The sequence below is a fragment of the Perissodus microlepis genome, chromosome 10 (assembly GCF_051167445.1).
Source record: "Perissodus microlepis isolate ML-2025 ecotype Zambia chromosome 10, ASM5116744v1, whole genome shotgun sequence".
Taxonomy (NCBI): Eukaryota; Metazoa; Chordata; class Actinopteri; order Cichliformes; family Cichlidae; genus Perissodus; species Perissodus microlepis.
The window spans coordinates 22682273-22702242 of NC_140470.1; the positions used below are offsets into that span (position 1 = coordinate 22682273).

Sequence of the window (19970 nt, forward strand, 5' to 3'; positions counted from 1 at the left end):
TAACAAAGATAAACCTATAATTTTCATTTTTTGTCTTATTTTGATTTTTTATTAAAACAATTTACAGTATTCTTTTACATTAATTTGCAAATGTTCATTTGATACTTAAAGTTACAAAAGCTTCATTAAACTACATGATCACATTCATCTTGTCTGCGCATTTATTTAAGGCATCAGCTAGATATGATAATCTTCATGTAAACAAACCAATAAATCCTCAATTGATGGTTAATAATAAATGCTGTCTTGCACAAGTTGGAAGTTTTCCCATATTTCTTGGAAACCTATTATGCAAGTGATGGTCAAAGATTATCTTTCAACATCTGAGAATTTTGTTATTGCCTTTGTAATCTATAACCCAGTGATGACTATAAAAAGTCAAATTTGGAGTTGATACCTTTAAGAATGCACACAACATAAAAGCTCTGCAGAGTTTCTGGAGTCCTCACTTTCAGAGTAGCACTTATTTATTTATGCAACTTTTGCTTTAAAGAGTATTTTTTACTTTGGATCAAGAAGTGATTTAAAAGACAGAATTCCAAGAGTATGCAGGATTATGATGAAGTCACAGCATTTCTTGGTCATTGGGGACATTTCCAGCAAAGTGTTTTCTTCCTACTTTGTGCCAGCGTGTTGCCAAATGGATTTGGTGCTTTTTCCCTCATCTTCCTGACTGACATTCCCAGACACCACTGCCTGGTTCCCGCTATTAACTTGACAGAAGACTGGCATCAAGCTATCATTCCAATGGAGGTAAAGAAGTTTATTAATTAAAAGAAACAAGAAGAGCTGCATGTAATCTTTACAGCACCAATACAGATAAGTTGTGTCAGTGTTGCAATCAAAGCGTCTAAATCTAATATTTTCTTTTATGGTATTTAATGTATTTAGTCTGAAATGTCAGTATGAAATTTGAGTTGTGAATTACAAGACAAAGAAAAACTTCACATAAAGCAAAAATTTAGCTGAAAGAGAAAAAGTATTTTCACTCTGCAGCTTTGATACACAAACTGGAACATCATTATAAAAGTCTGGCTTGTGCAAGATAACTTCTCGACAATGCGTTCTGTAACTAAGTCGTTATGACAGATGAGTCATGATAACAAAATTTATATTTGAAAATATGAATCATTTAAGGTGGGGCGAAATCTGCTTTGGATTTGTATGACAGTCAGTGGCAAAGGAAATGCTGCATGGTTGGAAGGAATGATAGTTCCCACTAAAAGTCTGTGAATGTCACTCAGTCAGTCAGCCAGCACAGCATAAAAAAGCTACATTTGAATTAGCTTCCTTCTTTAGAAACAGAGTTAGTCAAATGCAATACCAGCCCAATACCAACACTTTAAAAGGCATATACAGTAACACACAATTATATATTATTTATAATCACATTCAGACCCATTTAGTGGGCAGGACAGTTAAAGCGAATTCACAATTACTTGTAATTACCTACTTTTTTTCTAAGACAACATGTTGTATGTTTGAATTAAATGTTAATGTTGGAGGATGTGCAAATGTTTAAATGTGTGTGTCTGATATTTACTTTAATGATCATATTTGCAGCTTTGTAGATGTATTTTCTTTGCATTCTGCAAAGCCAGCTTTAGCTTTAAGCTCAATAAAGTAGAATGACCATATTTTATGATAGGGTATATATTTATATGTGTGAAGGGTTATTATGAGCACTAAGTGGTCAAAATACTGTCATGGTTTGGGGTTTTATGGTTTTGGACTTTGCATTCTTGTTTATTTTTAACCATTCTTTATTTTAGCTTTAGTTTTGAGTTGTGTTTTTTAGAGTTCTTACAGGTTTTAAGATTATCTTTACAAGAGTAATGCCTCTGTGTCTAATCTTTAGTTGAAACTTTGTGATCTTGTTTCTGTTGGTTTTTTGAATTGTATTGTGATCGCTTGTGTTTTACTTTGATCTGGCCTTTCCAGTGTACACCTGTCTCTTTTAGGTAATTCCCCCCTAGGTTACTTCCGGTTTTATTTTGAAAGTATTTTGTTTCTTGTTTAGTTTTGTTTTTTTTCCCTCTTTTGTCAATAACCTAATTCTTCTGTTTTCCAGTTCTACATTTCAGTATTTGTTTGTTTGTTTGTTTCTGTTTGCTTGCTTTCTGGTTTGTTTTGTTGTTGTTGCAGTTACTTTAGATTTGTTTTTCTTTATCTTTCTAGAGCATGCTATTTCCTTTATAGTATGGTATTCAACACAATTTCACAGAAAAGTAAATAAATTAATGCATTTATTTACCTGCAAGATGGTGAATGGGAAGCTGGAGCTGAGCAGATGTCGGAGATACAGGCTGGATGTGGTCAAAAATCTTTCAGCTCAGGGATATATTCCAGGCCAGGATGTTAATCTCACTAACCTGGAGCAAGAGGGGTGTGTTGATGGGTGGAGCTATAGCAAAGACATCTATATTTCCACTATAGTCTCTGAGGTAAGTGTGTAATACAGAAGATATTTGAATAATGATTGACAATTGAAAATTAAGATCTGACCAAGCATAAACAGCACCTGAAGTCTTTGTATTGTTCTATTCAATTTTTTATGCCTGGACGTTTCAGTTTGACCTGGTGTGCAGTGAAGAGTGGAAGCAGCCGTTTACTTCCACAGTTTACTTCATGGGAGTTTTAGTTGGATCCTTTTTTTCAGGACAGCTGTCAGACAGGTAAAGTTAAAAATAATACTTGTTTCCCCCTTTTAAGCAGCACAAACTGTATATTGATCTTTTAAATTCTTTCTAGCTATCATTACATATTAATACTTTATAATATGGCTTCCTGTAATTAGACTTAATTTCAATTTATTTTATTTGAAATTAAAATGTACTTATATTTACCTACAAATACTTAAAGTTAGGTACACTAGAATAAGTGCAATTCTTACAAACAGTAATAAGTAATGTAATTATACAAAATACAATTTAATTTTGTGGAAAAACAAACAATATTTATTTATTGTTTATTTCTTATTTCTTTTTTCCTGCAAAACCACAACTTGTTATCGCCTTATTCTAGTGTACATACATTTAAGACTGTAAGTAAATGTAATTCTTAAAAAAATATATATTTTTTAAATATTTTAATTATTATAATTTCAAATAAAATGTGTTTAAATTCCATTTAATTACAGGCGAATTACACTCTTATATAGTTAATAGTTTCAGGCCGTATTATAAAGTGTTTTTAATTTCTACAATTGCTCTGTTTAGCATGTAATAAAAGTCCTCATTACATTTTTACTTTATTGCAGAGTATTATATTGCTATTACCAATAAACACACAAGTATACTTTTTAATAAATACTTTATAATAAATACTTTATGATACGCAGTATGTCTTATTTGTTTTTTTACACTTATTTCATCTTTTGACTTTTCGCTGTAGATTTGGAAGAAAGCCAGTTCTGTTTCTGACCATGGCACTTCAGACTCTTTTCACTTTTGTTCAAATCTTCTCATCATCTTGGACAGTGTTCTGCATCCTCCTGTTCATCAGTGGTTTGGGACAAATCTCTAACTATGTTTCTGCTTTTGTGCTCGGTAAAGGCATATTTTTGGTTCTTTGGTTACTGCAACAATGTGTCCAATAACCTCCATTACCTCAAAACTTCTGTTGGCTTTCTCTGTGTGCAGGCACTGAAATCTTCACTGGCAATGTGCGGGTCCTTTTCTCATCCATGGGTGTATGTCTTGCCTTTGCCTTTGGCTTTATGATGCTTCCTCTCTTTGCCTACTTTTTAAGGGACTGGACATATCTCCTGTTAGGTATATCTCTCCCTGGCCTTCTCTACCTTCCTCTTTGGTGGTAGGTTGTTCTTGAAAAAAAAAAGCTGCATTTGTGTTAAGTTTATCTTCTCATGAATTCATTAGACAGGGTGGGCCATTTATATGGATACACCGTAATAACATGGGAATGGTTGGTGATATTAAAGTCTTGTTTGTGGCACATTAGTATATGTGAGGGGGCAAACTCCTCAAGATGGGTGGTGACCATGGTGGCCATTTAGAAGTTGGCCATCCTGGATACAACTTTTGTTTTTTCAATAGGAAGAGGGCCATGTGACACATCAAACTTATTCGTAATGTCACAAGAAAAACAATGGTGTGCTTGGTTTCAACATAACTTTATTCTTTCATGAGTTATTTACAAGTTTCTCTTTGTTCACAGCCATTGACATGTCAATGGCTGTGGGTCCATTCTTCATTATGGTAACCTCAAGGCCACTGGATATTTGAAATTGCTACATGATGATGTGTTTCCCTCTTTATGCACTGAAGGTGGCACGTTCCCTGAGTTTTTCCAGCAAGATGGTGCACCACCACATTATGGGTGCCAGGGCCGAGTATTCCTAGATGAACAGTTTCCTCGAAAGTGGGTTGGTCATCGTGGGCCAGTTGAATGGCCCCCAAGGTCTCCCGATCTGACCCCCTTAGACTTTTATCTTTGGGGTAATCTGAAGGCAATTGTCTATGGTGTGAAGATACGAGATGTGCAGCACCTGAAACTACGGATACTGGATGCCTGTGCTGGCATTTCTCCTGCGGTGTTGCTATCAGTGTGTGAAGAGTGGGAGAAGAGGGTTGCATTGACAATCCAACACAATGGGCAGCACATTGAACAAATTTTATAAGTGGTCAGAAACTTGTAAATAACTCATGAAAGAATAAAGTTACGTTGAAACCAAGCACACCATTGTTTTTCTTGTGACATTACCAATAAGGTTGATGTGTCACATGGCCCTCTTCCTATTGAAAAAACAAAATTTGTATCCAAGATGGCCGACTTCTAAATGGCCACCGTGGTCACCAACCATCTTGAGGAGTTTGCCCCCTCACATATACTAATGTGCCACAAACAGGACTTTAATATCACCAACCATTCCCATGTTATTGTGGTGTATCCATATAAATGGCCCACCCTGTACAGTATATAACTTCTGGCCAAGCATCAAAGAGAGTAATAAGCAATACTATAACTTCTGTTCCACCGGATCCAGGCTAAATCTTTTTGTTTCTTTGTGTTGAATACTGATGCAGGTTAATCCCAGAATCTCCTCGGTGGCTGCTTTCACAGGGAAGAGTGGAGGAAGCAGAGAGCATAGTGAAATATGCTGCCAAGAAGAACAAAGTAGAGGCTCCACAGGTCATCTTTGATGATTACGATTCACCAGTAAGTTGGCTTTGAATTAAATCATTCAGGCACGTAAAGAGAATCTGAGGAAGACACATAAATATCTCTCGCACTACGCACGACAATACCCAAATGATCAGAAATATTACTGTTACCAAAAAAGGGATAGAACCCTGGAGCAACAGATATTGCCATATGTACAGCTGCTGAGACTGGGATTTTGTGTCTTTTAGGCAGATAAGACTCAGGCTAATGAACATCACAGTATCTTCAGCCTGCTAAGGACTGCAAACATCAGAAACACATCGATCATTCTCTGCCTTGTGTGGTGAGTAGTAATTCAAAGCACTTATATTTTGGGGATGAATAGAATATCCTATGTGTATCGCTGAATTCCCATAAATGATGAGAGAACAGGAAAAAAGACAGTTTTGTTTAGAAGAGCAGTTTTTTGCTCTAAGCCATATTTATTCACATTATATTTTTACAAGCACTTGTAGCACCATCACCCACTGCAGGCCCATAATCACCAGCGAGCTGGCTGCACTGGCCTTGCAGACACATAATTCCTGCTGGTTTGGCACTCAGTGAACACAACTAGCAGTATTCACTGGTGACAAGCGTTTGAAGGTCCTTTTCAATGCAATCCCAATAGATTTTGGTAGTGAGAAGTGCAGTAGTAATATGATTAATAACAAAAACCTCATCTTTCAATTGCATGAAGCAGATTCCTTTTCAGATTGCTACCATGTTTTATTTGACATATGTTTACAGGTTCACTCTAAGTACTGGCTACTTTGGCTTATCCCTAAATACATCTCGACTCCATGCCGATCCATTTATCAGCTGTTTCATCTCAGCAGCCGTGGAGGTTCCAGCATACATTACCAGCTGGCTGGCTTTGCAATACCTTCCACGACGACTCGCTGTCGTAAGCATCTTGCTCCTTGGAGGAGTATCACTGTATTTCATTCAACTTGTGCCTCATGGTAAGCAGAAAAAATGCACCATATTGTGTCCATAGGAGTGTCAGAGGTTTTATTTATTTATTTATATGTCTGAGGTTTTTTTCAGGCAAATCTTATCTCAAATACCGACATTAGAAGTAGGTACTGAAGCAAATTAGTATATAGCCTTATACAAATCTTTAATTTTTTTTTCCCTTCAGGTCTATCATATCTGTCTATTACTCTAGAGATGGTGGGCAAATTTGGTATTACCACCGGTACTGCCCTGATGTTTGTATATACAGCAGAACTGTTCCCAACAGTACTCAGGAATACTGCAACAGGAATGTGTACTACTGTATCCAGAGTGGGAAGCTGTATTGCACCATTTTTGTTAAAGCTGAGTGAGTGAAGGAATGTTTCTCAAATCTTCATAATAAGCATTTTATCAAGTATATCTAGTGGTCTGTATAGACTACAAATTCCCACACTACATTACGTTGCATAAACACAAGGCCAAGGCCTTTCTCCAGTCCTAATTGCTCCCTGTCTTTGTGCAGGTCAGTACTTTAAATATCTGCCTTATATTACACTGGGGACTCTTGCTGTTGTGTCTGCCTTCACTACTGTGTTCCTACCAGAGAGTTTCGGACGGCCTTTGCCTCAAACTATTGAACAGATGCATAAAAGAGAAAGGTGAGATCAGTTGGAAGAACATATGTAATATTTATTGAATGTGAAACTTGTCATAAAAACTTGACCTCAGACGTAGATCTCAGACTTGTGATAACGTAGTAACTCTGCAACTACAAGAATTGACTCTTAGTGTGTCTTAAAAGCACCAAAATAGCAATAACTAATTTGGCAGTAAACACAAAGATGGTGACACTTTTACAGACGTCCTTTCTGCAAAAACTAAACTGTGTTTTCTTTGTCTTTTGTCCCGCACAGAATGAAATGTCCCTTCATTACTAGAAAAGGACAATCAAAACACGTGAAGATTTTTGAAAGTCGACTATGATTGTTTCCAACACTGATGACTCACAAATATATTGTTTTTACTTCCTGTGTCTCACTGCTGTGTTTTTGCTGTTCTTTGCATTGGAGTCAGTAATAACATGGTAATAAAGGTGAAGAAAACGAAGTAATTACACAATTTGAATCCAGACGATGTTGTTTTAACAGTGTGTATGACTGAAGGTAAATTTAATGTAACCAATATTTTTGAATGTCCTTGTTGGTTAGCAGAACAGGCTGTCAGCAATTTTGCTATGTAATTTGGTTAATCTTGAAACATAAAGCATTATTTTATTACATGTTTGCATTTGTTTAATATGCAATATTTTCAATAGGGCACGTTTGACAAACTCATAATTACTTTATGAACAATTTTCTGTAACTGAAGTCATAATTTGTGAAGAATTAGTGAATTTGTTGTTGTGTGTAAAGAGTGAGTACTGAAATAATGATTTAGTAATGACAGAAAATCTATCTCTTCTACCTACCCTTTCTTCATTTATTATGCTACAGCCACAGAAAGCACAACTGTGATTGGAAACTGCAGCATGAACAAAGTTACTGCAACCATGTGCAGTAAACTTAATTTCACTTCATTTAAATGGTTGATTTAACCCTTTCATGCATGAATTATAACAACCTCAATCAGGATTTTTTTCTTAAATATTTTTATTCATCTTTAGGCATGAAAAGATGAATAAAAATGAATGAATGAATAATGAAACACGTCATACATCTACAGTAACATTAAACGTCCAGTGGGTGCCAGGGTATGGAGTGACACATCAGTGTCCAATGTAGTGGTTTATGTGCAAGTATACCATCAACACTGACACAAATACAAGAAAACAGCCTTTGAATAGCTGTCCACTGTAGTGACAACTATGCGTGAAAGGGTTAAAGACCAGGAACCAGGTCTGCAACCACTCACATTCAATTGCCTTCAAAGCGACCTTGGTGCATCAGGATGGTGAAATAACAAAAATAAAACAGAGCCAGTCTATTACTTTGTTATTATTTGGTGAATGAATGGGGTTCCTAAATTAGACAGCAATTATTTTCAAACCTTCACCAGTTCATCTGAGAAGGACTGCAGTCAGTCTGAGTCAGATGGTGATTGTTCATGACAGGTTGGCTTGTAGGCCAGCTGTGCATTCACCTTACCCTTGAAAGTGGCCCCCCAAAGGCTAAAGGCTGGCTGACGCAGCTACTTGTAGTCAGTTCCCAAATATTAAAAAAAAAAGAAAACAAATCAGTGCAATCACCAGAAAACCAAACATGTTTCCTAGTCACAATCAAATTGCTGCCCTACTTTTACTCTAGTGCACAGGTGTCAAACTCCAGGCCTCGAGGGCCGGTGTCCTGCAGGTTTTAGATGTGTCCTTGATCCAACACAGCTGATTTAAATGGCTGAATTAACTCCTCAACATGTCTTGCAGTTCTCCAGAGGCCTGGTAATGAACTAATCTTTTGATTCAGGTTTGTTGACCCAGGGTGATATCTAAAACCTGCAGGACACCAGCCCTTGAGGCCTGAAGTTCGACACCCCTGCTCTAGTGTAACTTAGTAATTAGTTAGCCTATAGAACTTCTTCTGACATGCAGCACCATGTAATTGGTTGCATCTGATTAACAGCTATATCCAAAAAAAACATTATTTTTATTACATTAGATTATAATGGTTACTTGTTTGTGTGTTTGTTTTTATAAGCCCCCCTTAAGTTGTGGCCTTGAGCTGATCTACTACTAGCCGATCTACTTCCTGGTGTCTTATGATCACAATCAGAATTACTTTGTGGTATTTGGGTATTTTATGGCATACTCATGTATGATGTCATTCAGAGTGGCAGATCATGGTCAGATCATGGTTCATGGTAAGCAATTAATGAATAAACCTTCCATTAAAAATGCATTATGTATTCCCACTATATTCTAAGCAAAGTACTGAATTTCTACAAACTTTCCGCAAGTTACTTTTTCAAGTTTCCTACTGTACATCCTAATGTTGTCAAATTGGTGGTGAGTATAAGCTTCCTTTTATAATATTTTTTTGCTATAATATAAAAAAATATTTTCCAGTTTTGTAAGGAAATTACCTCTCTGGTCCCCTTGAACTGATATAATTTTATACATCCAGTGACAACACAGCAATAATTTTACCTATGTCCATAAAGAGGTCACTTAGTGGAAATGAGTACACAATCTCTGCTCATCCAGTGATTCGAATCAAGTCAGATTTTCGCTTTGCTCCTTGTTTATGTAGTCTTTCATTCAGGAGCATTTTCCTCTTCTCTCATGTGTGTGACAGTGTAAGGCTTTCTCTGACAGCATCTGCAGAGAAGGAAGAAAAAATAAAGTCATAATCAAGCATTTTCTGTTGATTTTCTGTCCTGGACTAAAGAGGAAGTGGAAACACTTGTCAAACAATTATCTGATTCCCACTATATGTTTTAATATCTGTTATATGGGATTGGCTGACCAGACTGGGCGAATCTGGGTAAATTTCCGAGTTACTAAATAATAGCGACACCAATAAAATATTGTAAACTGTGGTACAGTTGTTTTGGTTATGAGTTCAGTATATTGCATACACTCACTGTCCACTTCAATAGGTTCAACTGCTCATGAACACATATATCTAAGCAACTCAGTGCATTTAGGCATATAGACATGGTCAAGATGACAGCAAAGCACAGTCAGTCTTTTATGCAGTGAGCTTTTTATCATAGTTTTTTTACCTTTATCTGATTAAACACAATTGTAGCTATGACAAATATATTGAGAAATATATATTACATTACGATAATCCCTGATACTAACTGCATGTAGGCAAGATGCAGGGCAGATGAGGGTGTTTTCAATATATGCAAATAGACGTTACTCTTCTCTATATATGCAAATAGACGTTACTTATTAAACAAGCAAGAATCTAATCTTTGCACATTCAGTTTAGCTGTTGAGAAAAATAATCAAAGGGCAAATGTGTTTGAGCTTGTGAACTAAATAACACACCAAAAATTAACAGAGTTGGGTAAAAGAGTAATCTGTATCTTTCTTTTTTTTAAGTTTAAAATTTAAGCAAACACATTTTTTGAAAAAAATATATATAATAATATAAAATTGTGATACAAGAAAAAAGAAATTTAAACTTTATGTTTAAAACTATTTAAAATTGAAAGATTGGCCTCTCTTTATAACACCGGAAAGTAAAACTACCAAACCCGCAACAATTGTAAATTTAAACTACACTGAAAAAAAGAGCAAAATAATCTTTTTACCTAATCTCACTCTATAATGAAACTCTTTCTTTACCCGGGGAAGTGCTGCATGTGATCAATGGTCTCAGGCAAAGGCATTCCAAAGCTCTCAGGCAGCAGGAGACTCAGCAACCCTGCTAAGGCTGTAAGGCTTCCCATAAGGATGTAAGGCAGTGAAACGGAATAGCTTCCTGTGGCAACATATCAAAGGAAGTGAAGAAAGTGAAAAACAACCTTGCCTACAATGGTTACAAAAAAAAAATCCCTTAAATGCTAAGAAACTTGTAAATTTTAACTGAAGGCTGTTGTTTCCTTTCTGATTGCTAATCAAGTCTTTTATTAGACTTCAGCTGGTGGTATTTCTTGTTGTTTAGTTCTAGTTGGGACATTTCTAAGTTGCTATGTTCTCCTTGGACATGTGTGGTCTGGTTTCCTTGAGGAGTTAGTTTAACTCCAAACTTCAAAATGCCAAGTTATCTGACTCTGAACGTCTAAATGTTCAAGCCCTGTGACAGAGTATTTACTAAAATAGATGAAAAGAAATGCATAAACACACCTTCATTTAATGAGAAACTAAGAATAAGCTAGATGTAATGGCAGGATGCTTAGCATATGTTCTCCTCACTTTAAACGTGTTTCTTTTTCATCCTTGTGACCAGTGATTAACACAACTTTGAAGAGAGGACACAAGATCCTTACTTAAGTAAATGAAGAATGGAGCAGTAATGCTTCCTATTCTGGAGGCCATAGAACAGGCACCAAGAGCTGTATTTCTCAGCACAGTTGGGTAGATCTCAGCTGTGAAGGCGTAGACCAAAGAATACGCTGTCGTCACTGCAAACTTCCCTATCATCTCCAGTGCTATCGCCAAAGAGAACAGATCTACGGGGAAAAACACATTAAATTGTTCGAGGTTTGATATAAGTTATTTGTTCAAACAGCGGTATAGTTTTGCAAAAGATTGAAAATGACTGTACTTAATCAATAAATATGAGAACAACACTCAAAATAGAACATGTGAACATAATATATAATGATATAAAATAATAATAATTAAAGAGAAATTACAAATTACAGCTATAATAAATCAGTTTTGAACAAAACATTTAAGTGCCATACGTGTTGGAATAAGCTGAATGAGTAGCAGAAACAACCCTCCCATGGACAATGATGAGGACAGAGTCAGCCGTCTGGAAAACCAGCGAAACATAGTCCATGACAAAATGTAGGCTGGTATCTCCACCAGAGCTGACAGGAAACAGTTGAAGTGCACATTCCCATGAAGGTTTGCCGTGTTCAGGGAAACGGCAAAGTAGGCAATGGTCAAGGTGTTCCTGTGAGGATATAAAGTGTCCTTTTTGTATCCTTATTCTGTACATCTCAATAGTATGGCACTACAAAGTAGTCAGAAACATAACGAAACATTGTATCAACAACAGACTTTAGTTTTTTGGTGGTTTGACACTGTAGATGTTGTGATGGCAACATCTACAAAACTTCCACTAAAAGTGAGAAGTGTGGTATGTTATAGATGAAAGACTAAATCCAGTATTTTAGGTGGTGTAACATAAGTTTGTCTTAGCTTTGTAGAGCTTCATAATGTTTTAAGAACATCCATTTTAGAATTTTGTTTAACTTTTAAAAGTGCAGATAAACACAGTTAGTGAGTGTCCAAGTGGTTCCTTCAAGTGCTGAAAAACAAAGCCAAAATGAAATTTTCTAGGGTCAGTTGATAATGGCATCAAAAGCCCTGAAGTACTTTACTACTGACGTGTAGAGCTGCCAGCCAGCCAGGCAAAAAAATAAAATAAAATAGAGCTATATCACGTTATAATGTGAAAAGTTTATTTTTCTAACAATATACTTTTCATGTTTGTACAATATCCTATAAAGTATTACAATATCACGTTATAACAAAAACCTTTCACGTTCGTACAATATAAATATTATATTGTACAAACGTGATAATTATGTATGTTGTAATAACGTGATATTATGTTGTTCAAACGTGAAAAGTATTTTGTACTAACGTGATAGTATATTGTACAAACATGAAAAGTATATTGTTAGAACAATAAACTTTTCACGTTATAACATGATATAGCTCTATTTTTCTTTTGCCTGGGTGGCTGCTCTACGCTTCCGTACTTTACAGTTTTTATGCCTAGAAAGAAACAAAATAAACCTAGAGCTATTTTTTCATTTTATATTAATAGGGGACTTAGTTTTATTTTTGTCTTTTTTCAAAAGTTGCCTTAAGCCTCAAAGTTATGGCAGATAAGGAACATGGTTGCACTGAGTGAGCGGCATAGACAGTTTTAAGATGGCTGCAGCTACTGCAACTTCATCCATTGATTTCTGAAGAATGTAGGCTTCAGTCACTTTTGTATTGGCAACATTTTTTCAAGCTACATCTATGTTTTAAACTCACTGTGGTGACAGGTAGGTGCTGAGTATGTTCCCAGCTCTGTGCCACATTTCATTTAAGCTTTTTTTTAGTATGTTAACACTAACTAACAGGTATCTTTGTGTGTGCAATGCATCTATAGTGTGTATGGATACGCCTTGCTAACCAAGCTAGCTAGCATTGCTAGCTTGTTTAGCACATCAACGTCCATAAATTGACAATTTTGGCTAAAATAATAAGACTGCAACACATAAAACCACAACTTCAAAGCAGATAGAAATCATTGGGTGATGTCATGCAGTCTTTGTCCATTTTTTAGTTTATGGTAAATGGCCTGTATTTGTATAGCGCTTCACCAGTCCCTAAGGACCCCAAAGCGCTTTACACATTCAGTCATCCACCCATTCACACACACATTCACACACTGGTGATGGCAAGCTACACTGTAGCCACAGCCGCCCGTTTATATACAAGGTGACTAGCTAAAAATTACAAAAGCAAGCCAAACTAGAACCACAACTCAACCTTATCTTGGGTTTCCCCTACAGGAACCCTAAAGCACTCAAAACAAGTTTTTAATAGAAAGAGAAATGAAAAATTTGAGTTTTATAAGTCAGTTAATTGTAATATGCAATGTGTGAATACATATTTATTCCAATTGATATTTTCAGGATATGCATCCTAAAAATATTTTCATATTAATATTTTTAACTTCAGAGGTTAAGAAAAAATATAATCTTATCCACTAGCAAAGATTTAACTGTGTAAAGCTAGATCGAATTGTTTCCTGATCAAACAGAAATGCAGCTGCATCTGTTTTCGGACTCAGCAAGGAAGCGTGCACAGGACGAATACAGGCATACTGTGCAGTTACGCAAAACCTGATTTTGATCTTAGTTGCAGGCTTCACAGCACCCGACAGGTCATTATTTGTTGTTAGTGAAACAGGCTGACATGTGGTTAAAGTGATGCATGAACAGGTTAAAACTTTGTATGTGAATGTGAGCAGTCGTGTGTGTTTATGCCTACATGTGAGTGCTTGAATGTGTGTAGCTGTGTGTGTGCAGGGTCACGGTACCAAATGTGAGGGTCAGGTGGGACAGCAGGGACTCACCAGATCAGCCACAGCGTGACAGAGATCCAGCGGATGTTTCGAGAACGAAGCAGGTCACAGATGTTGTGGGCCCTTCTCTTCTCAGGCTTAAGTTGTTCCTGCGGGGCATCGATGCATGTGGAATAACAAACACTTAACAAGCAGAGCCATCAGTCTGAAAGTAATGTAACCAGAGTGAAGCTTGTGGGTTCAGGGTCAGATTTTCCATATATATGTATATATGTGTGTGTGTGTGTGTGTGTGTGTGTGTGTGTGTGTGTGTGTGTGTGTGTGTGTGTGTGTACAGTATATTCAAATGTGAGGATTTTAATTTAAATGAGCCAATATTTCCGTGTATAATAATAAAGTTGGGGGAGGGAATGCATTTATATCCCCTAAACCGCATATTATACTGCCATTTGCAGTAATACCACATTTGTAAGCTAATCATATCCCCATGGATTGCTTGAAACAGATGTTTATAATTTGAAACAGACAGCAGTCAAGTATTCAGCTTTTTATTCCCCCCCAAAAAAACAATCCCTCAAAAACCACCATAATCCACTCCCAGTTTCCAGAAATGACACCAAATAAATGCTAACTCTACACATTTTTTAGCAGATCTGTTCACAAAAATATAAAAAATGTGCTTCCATAAAGACATTGGACATCTATATTGTTCTAGACCTAGTTACAATAAACAGATAGAGAAAAAAAAACAACATTTTGTAACCCATGCTAAGGGTACATTATCTCTAAGGGGGAGAGATTGCTGCGCAGGATAAAGTTCATGAATGTGGCAATTTGGTTTCTTGAATAGAGTTCAAGAAACCAAAGTTGAAAAAAATAACACAGAGGTCATCTGAATGGAGGAATGCATTGTGGAAAAAAACAGACCCACTTTTTAAAGTTCTTTCGTAGAGTTCAACTGGTAATTTTCCATTATTAAGCATGTGATCTTTTTTTTTTTTTTAACAATGAACACTATTACTGCAATTAACAGTTTGATTTATTTCATGTTTCAATCTCAGAAATCTACCGTTTTTTTGGATTTAAGGGTTCTTTTCAGTTTCTTGGTAATGGTGTCTTTCATTTTTTAATAGACAGTTGTCTATGAAGTGAATTCAGGTAGACAAAAACCAAGGTAATATTAAGAAACATGTTGTCTTCACAGCTTCTTTCATAAACTTACCTTTATTTGCAGTTACAGGTTTAATCAGTTCTTACGCAATAGACACTTTCGTTCAACTGCTGTTAAAGTTTAGGCCTTACAGGTTTAACCATATACTCAACCACTTATCAGCTAACCTATCTAACATATGCACATTTAGGCTCATAACACATGTACAGCTGTACTCAAGCACAATATAAAAGTGCTTGGTGTTCTTTTCAGCACGTTGAAAACTCCTTGTCGATTAAAGTCGACTTCCTTCAATAGTTAAAAGGCACATTATCCAGTGCAAGAGTGCAAGAAGGAAAGGTGTTAAATAAACCTTGACAACGTGTCTGTCTGCTAGCCGCCAGATTAACGTTCATTCATGCAGCAAACAGGAAAACAGTAAAGGATTACATCACAATGCACACTGAGCAGTGAACCTGAAAAGGTTCATGCTTCTTGCCCTTTCACCTAGAAATACTGAAAATTCAGTTGGAATATTAAAACACAATTTAATTGTAGGTGTATGCATTGAAATTTTTCCTGTTAAAGAAGAAATATTTACCGTCTTACTATTTTGTTCAGTCATTAATATTATAGTGTCTAAGTGATTTCTGAAAAAAAGAAAAACAGCAATCCTATCTCCAGTAAAACAGCCTTCTTTCTAAATTATTTGTGTAGTGACAGTAACAGATTTTCACAGTTACAGAGAAAACACTGACAGATAAGGCATTTTTGTCTTCCCTAAATATTTTAAAAGAACTGCTGCTTTTCTAGCACTGCACCCAAAAAGGTCTCACCTGCAAGGGACTAAAGATGACTGATGGAGGCTCAACCTTGTTCTTCTTAGCAGCGTCTCTGATTATGGCCTCAGCTTCTTCTATCCTTCCCTGAGAGAGTAGCCACCGAGGAGACTCTGGGATAAACCTTTTTCATTAAACAAAAGAGGGGGCAGAAACAGAGGCTCAGCCTTTTCAAACCAAAGAAAGCGCAGTCAGGACATCATGTAAATGTTTTGTCAATATTTTTTACTGGCTTCATTAAAAAGGATCCAAGGGAAAATAATTTGATTACACTAAAAAAAAATCCTAACACTCCCCAGATGTACAGCTGTGCATTATCAGTTACCGTAACATGTACAGTCACACACAAACACACACCTACCTACCACCAGAGAGGCACAAAGAAGAAGCCAGGCAGTGAAAGGCCTAGGAGGAGCATCCTCCAGTCCCTGATGAAGAAACCAAAGAACGGCAAAAGCATGTAGCCCCCAGCAAAGAACAGATTCACACCCGCCGTGGTATAAACAGTCCGCACACATGGGCTTAATATCTCCGCTCCTTGGAAAATTATAAATAAATAAAAAACATTCAAATTACAAGTTACATTACATAAAAGTTTTGCATTATAAAAAACATATCTGAAAACTTTTGAATAGAGTACCTAACACAAACGCAGCCACATAGTTGGAAATGTGGCCCACACCAACGACAAAGAACAGGGCGCAGAACGCCGTCCAAGATGGAGAGAAGACCTGGATCAATGTGAATACTGTCTGAATTGCCTGAGTAGCAAACAGAACTATTTTTCTCCCATACCTGAAATTGAAATACAGCAGGACTGAACAAATCAGCATGTTTTATAAAGTGGGAGAGTCAGTCAAATTCACAACAACAATAAGGTCTCATATATTCTTTTTTTCTACGTGTACTTCAATGAGACGACATGTGCACTTAATGACTACCAATACCATATAGACTGACCAATCCCCTGATACTGCATCTCTTTGCTTCTTTTTAATTACAATTTTGTTTTACAGCAACTTTACTGGATAGTTCATCCTCGCCCCTGCCATTAGCTTCCGTCCAGTACAAATGAAATAGTCTGAAATTGTGTGGTTTTCTGAGACATAAGCAAACAATTAATTATTTAAGTTTGCCCCCCAAAATCTTACTCTAATGAGTAACAATGGATTTCCCCTTTAACCCAACTTGGCTTCTGAGTTGTGCTGGAAATGTGTTTAGACTTTGTGAGGGATTATGCAAGAGCTGCTTTCAATAAAAACAAAATGCAATGAGTTATGAATCATCTATCATCATTTGTTCTAAGGCCTGTTTTTCATCTTTTTTTGCAATAGTTGCAATAGTTTGAAAAGAGAGATATCTTGCCTTGCATAGGGTCCTTTCTTGTTTTATTTTTTTGTTTCATAGTACAGCAGAGCTATAGATAGCTGGTCTCGACTGGAAGCTGACCAGTTTAGTATCAGGACACGTGGTAAAACATTTGTAACATGTGGTTTGACACTGTTTTGCTAATAAATATAAATTAATGTGTTTTTAAAAAATTAATCTGGATGATTAACATGCGGCTCAAAATTGTATCATTTTGTGATTCACTGATGCTGTGACACACAGAGTTGTGGAATGGAAGTGTATAATTAACTTGAGCATCCTGATTAGCCTACTGTATGCAGTGACTTTTGTTCAACAGCTTAGTTCTGTAGCAATAGATATGAGCTTAAGGGCATTTATTTATATATCATATCTAACATATAGTGTGGTAGGATTAGCTATATTAATAAACAGCTGGGCATAACAGTTTTTTTTAAAAAAAAAAAACTATTCCTCAGTAAATACTAGATTAAATGTGCTAGGTCACATTACTCCACATGTGTTCATTCAGTAGATCAATAGTACTCTAGCTCAACTTTGAAGCATAGGACTAGAATTTAACAATTGATAATAATAATAAGTAGAATTTAACTGAATTAAGCTATCTTGTCCATAACCTGTCAGAGAGCTGTCCTGAAATGAAGGAACCGGTGAGAACTCCACAGAAGAAGAAAGAAGAAGTCAGTGGTTTCTTCCAGCTTTCATCACAAACCAGGTCCCACTGAAAAAACACATAGAAGATATATACAGTGCAGATCACACTCAAAAAGGTTTGCTGTTTTTTTTGTTGTTGTTGTTGTGTTTTCTCTTCAAGAAAAAACAAACAGCCCAGTGTGTTCCAGATGTTAAACAACAATCTAAAAGCATAAAACAGCATTGTTCCTGTAAACCACACAACCTAGGGCCAGTTTTCCACAAATTAGAGATTTTGTGTTATTTGAGAAATTGTTGCCACATCGTGTTTGACTTTGTGATGAATTCCCATAATAACACGAGTTTAGCTAACACACTTCCTGTATATCACAACATTTAACCTATAGGGCTATACACAGTCGCCTAGCTCTACCTCAGCATAAAAGCAGAAGCAGCCTTTTCCGCATTTAGAAAAAAGGTGTGTATATATACCTCCGATATGATAGTAGAAATGTAGATGCTCTGGTCATACTCCCATCCGTCCAAGCAGCTTTCTTTCGGCACAGTAGACAGATTCACATCAACGTCGGGCAGCAAGCCTTTTTCAGAGAAACTCAGGATATCAACAAGTTTGTATCTGGAACACCTGCTGCGCACCAACGCGCCACCTTGGCTGCTCTCTTGCTCCAGCGGGATGCTGCTGTTCCTCCACGCGGGGGTGAGGTTGAGATGCGCGGGTATGAGGCAGTGGTGGGACGGCGTGTCGGCTAGGAACACCGTGGAAAGGGCAGTCAAACCGTTAGGGATGACGGTCAAAGAAAGGAGGAAAAACACCTGCTGCTGGAAACATCCCCACTCTCCGAGGAAAGCCGTTGAAGTTTCATAGTCCGTCATCTTACTGGTTTCTGTCGGCTCAGGGTTCACACAGTGGGCCAGAGTTAAGAAAAATGAAATGGTGACTGGAGTGGGCATTTCTTAAGCAGAGCTTTTGTTTCAACTACTAAACCATCCCTCCCACCTCGCGCCGTTTTAATTATTGTCCATGTTCCCCAAATTAACTTGTCTTTAAAGGGGCAATCCGTGATTTAAACTGCATGACACAATAATACATTGTTAAGCCCCCAAAGGTCTGCTTTTATCTGTACTGAATAATAAGAGGCATTCCTAATATATGTATAGAAACTGTAGCCATGCAAGTGTTAAAATATCGATTTTTTTATGCATTTTAGTCCACGTGCATTATGACAGCTACAGCATCTCTCATTTCTATTTCCTAATACTCAAAAGCACAAATAAAACATTACTGATTTTAAAAGAATTTCAAAGTAATAATGATAGCAAAATACTCGATTTGATTTACACAAGTGTCCTTTTGTATATGTTTTAACTAGCTGCCATGATCTATGCTGATTTACATCACTTGACATGTGAGCCAAAGCTTTTTTCCTGAGGTACAACAAGAAAATGTGCATTGGGTTTATCTGCTAAGGAAAAGTCCATCATTAGGGACAGTCCAGGAAGGACAAGGTCTTACCCCTGCACTGGAAGTTGTGTTTCCAAATTCCTTACTTTAGTCTTGCCATACAGAATGCACTCTGGACTCTTTTATTATCGTAATGACACCTATGGGAAATTATCTTTAGTCCAAGGCCAGATAACGATGCGCAGTATTCTCTTTGGTTATAGTTCCCTAAAGTCTTCCCTCCCCAAAGACCAGACACCTTTTTTGTTGTACTGTGTCTTTCTCCTGAATTGAACTGCCACAAAAAGACCATGAAGTCGAACACTCTCATAATTTCCTAAACAGTTGATTACTTAAGCATTATGACCCTTGTTCAACATTTTAGGTAACAGACTTATAGAAGGTGGATACCACTAGATCAGCAAATACGGCTCCAGCCACCACTCACTTACATTCCAGCTTAAACTGTACACATTGTTCTACATTAGTACCAAAAACCAATGAAGAATGAACACTGTGTATCAGAATGTCTGTCGATTATTAAAATTAAATGAAAAAAAATTACAGCTAGATAGAGGGTAAATGAGAGGGGGGGGGGGGGGAGCGCATTGCTCTTGTAATTTTCCCTCTGCTCAAAGAGTAGGATAGTCTTACCGCCATATCTAATCTTTATACAAACCATTATCATG

At 36.7% G+C, this 19970-nt stretch overlaps 2 protein-coding genes across 2 annotated transcripts; one reads left to right on the plus strand and one right to left on the minus strand.

Annotated features, from left to right (window-relative positions):
- Positions 1-176: 176 nt before the first annotated feature.
- LOC146379444 (organic cation/carnitine transporter 2-like) lies at positions 177-7107 on the plus strand. Its single transcript, XM_084940706.1, has 11 exons — positions 177-753; positions 2262-2444; positions 2572-2675; positions 3394-3548; positions 3642-3813; positions 5046-5178; positions 5373-5467; positions 5914-6128; positions 6308-6490; positions 6647-6782; positions 7038-7107. Exons 1-11 carry the CDS (start codon positions 547-549, stop codon positions 7105-7107), a joined length of 1653 nt encoding a protein of 550 aa, XP_084796832.1. The 5' UTR covers positions 177-546.
- On the minus strand, positions 6789-18822 carry LOC146379445 (organic cation/carnitine transporter 2-like). The gene is made up of 10 exons (XM_084940704.1): positions 18312-18822; positions 17804-17907; positions 16459-16613; positions 16184-16355; positions 15816-15942; positions 13881-13978; positions 11479-11693; positions 11059-11241; positions 10415-10550; positions 6789-9433 (listed from the first exon to the last, which is right to left on the minus strand). The coding sequence occupies exons 1-10, from the start codon at positions 18789-18791 to the stop codon at positions 9370-9372; spliced, it is 1734 nt and encodes a 577-aa protein (XP_084796830.1). The 5' UTR covers positions 18792-18822; the 3' UTR covers positions 6789-9369.
- Between the last annotated feature and the right edge of the window lie 1148 nt (positions 18823-19970).

What these genes read in the sequence shown, in the direction of transcription:
- LOC146379444 (XM_084940706.1), top strand. Translation starts at nt 547, where the DNA reads ATGCAGGATTATGATGAAGTCACAGCATTTCTTGGTCATTGGGGACAT. An exon ending in ATCATTCTCTGCCTTGTGTG is followed by an intron (nt 5,468 to 5,913) that starts GTGAGTAGTAAT and finishes ATATGTTTACAG; the next exon opens with GTTCACTCTAAGTACTGGCT. An exon ending in CATTCAACTTGTGCCTCATG is followed by an intron (nt 6,129 to 6,307) that starts GTAAGCAGAAAA and finishes TTTTCCCTTCAG; the next exon opens with GTCTATCATATCTGTCTATT.
- LOC146379445 (XM_084940704.1), bottom strand. Translation starts at nt 18,791, where the DNA reads ATGCCCACTCCAGTCACCATTTCATTTTTCTTAACTCTGGCCCACTGT. An exon ending in TCAGGACAGCTCTCTGACAG is followed by an intron (nt 16,614 to 17,803) that starts GTTATGGACAAG and finishes TTTCAATTTCAG; the next exon opens with GTATGGGAGAAAAATAGTTC. An exon ending in TGTGGCTGCGTTTGTGTTAG is followed by an intron (nt 16,356 to 16,458) that starts GTACTCTATTCA and finishes TAATTTTCCAAG; the next exon opens with GAGCGGAGATATTAAGCCCA.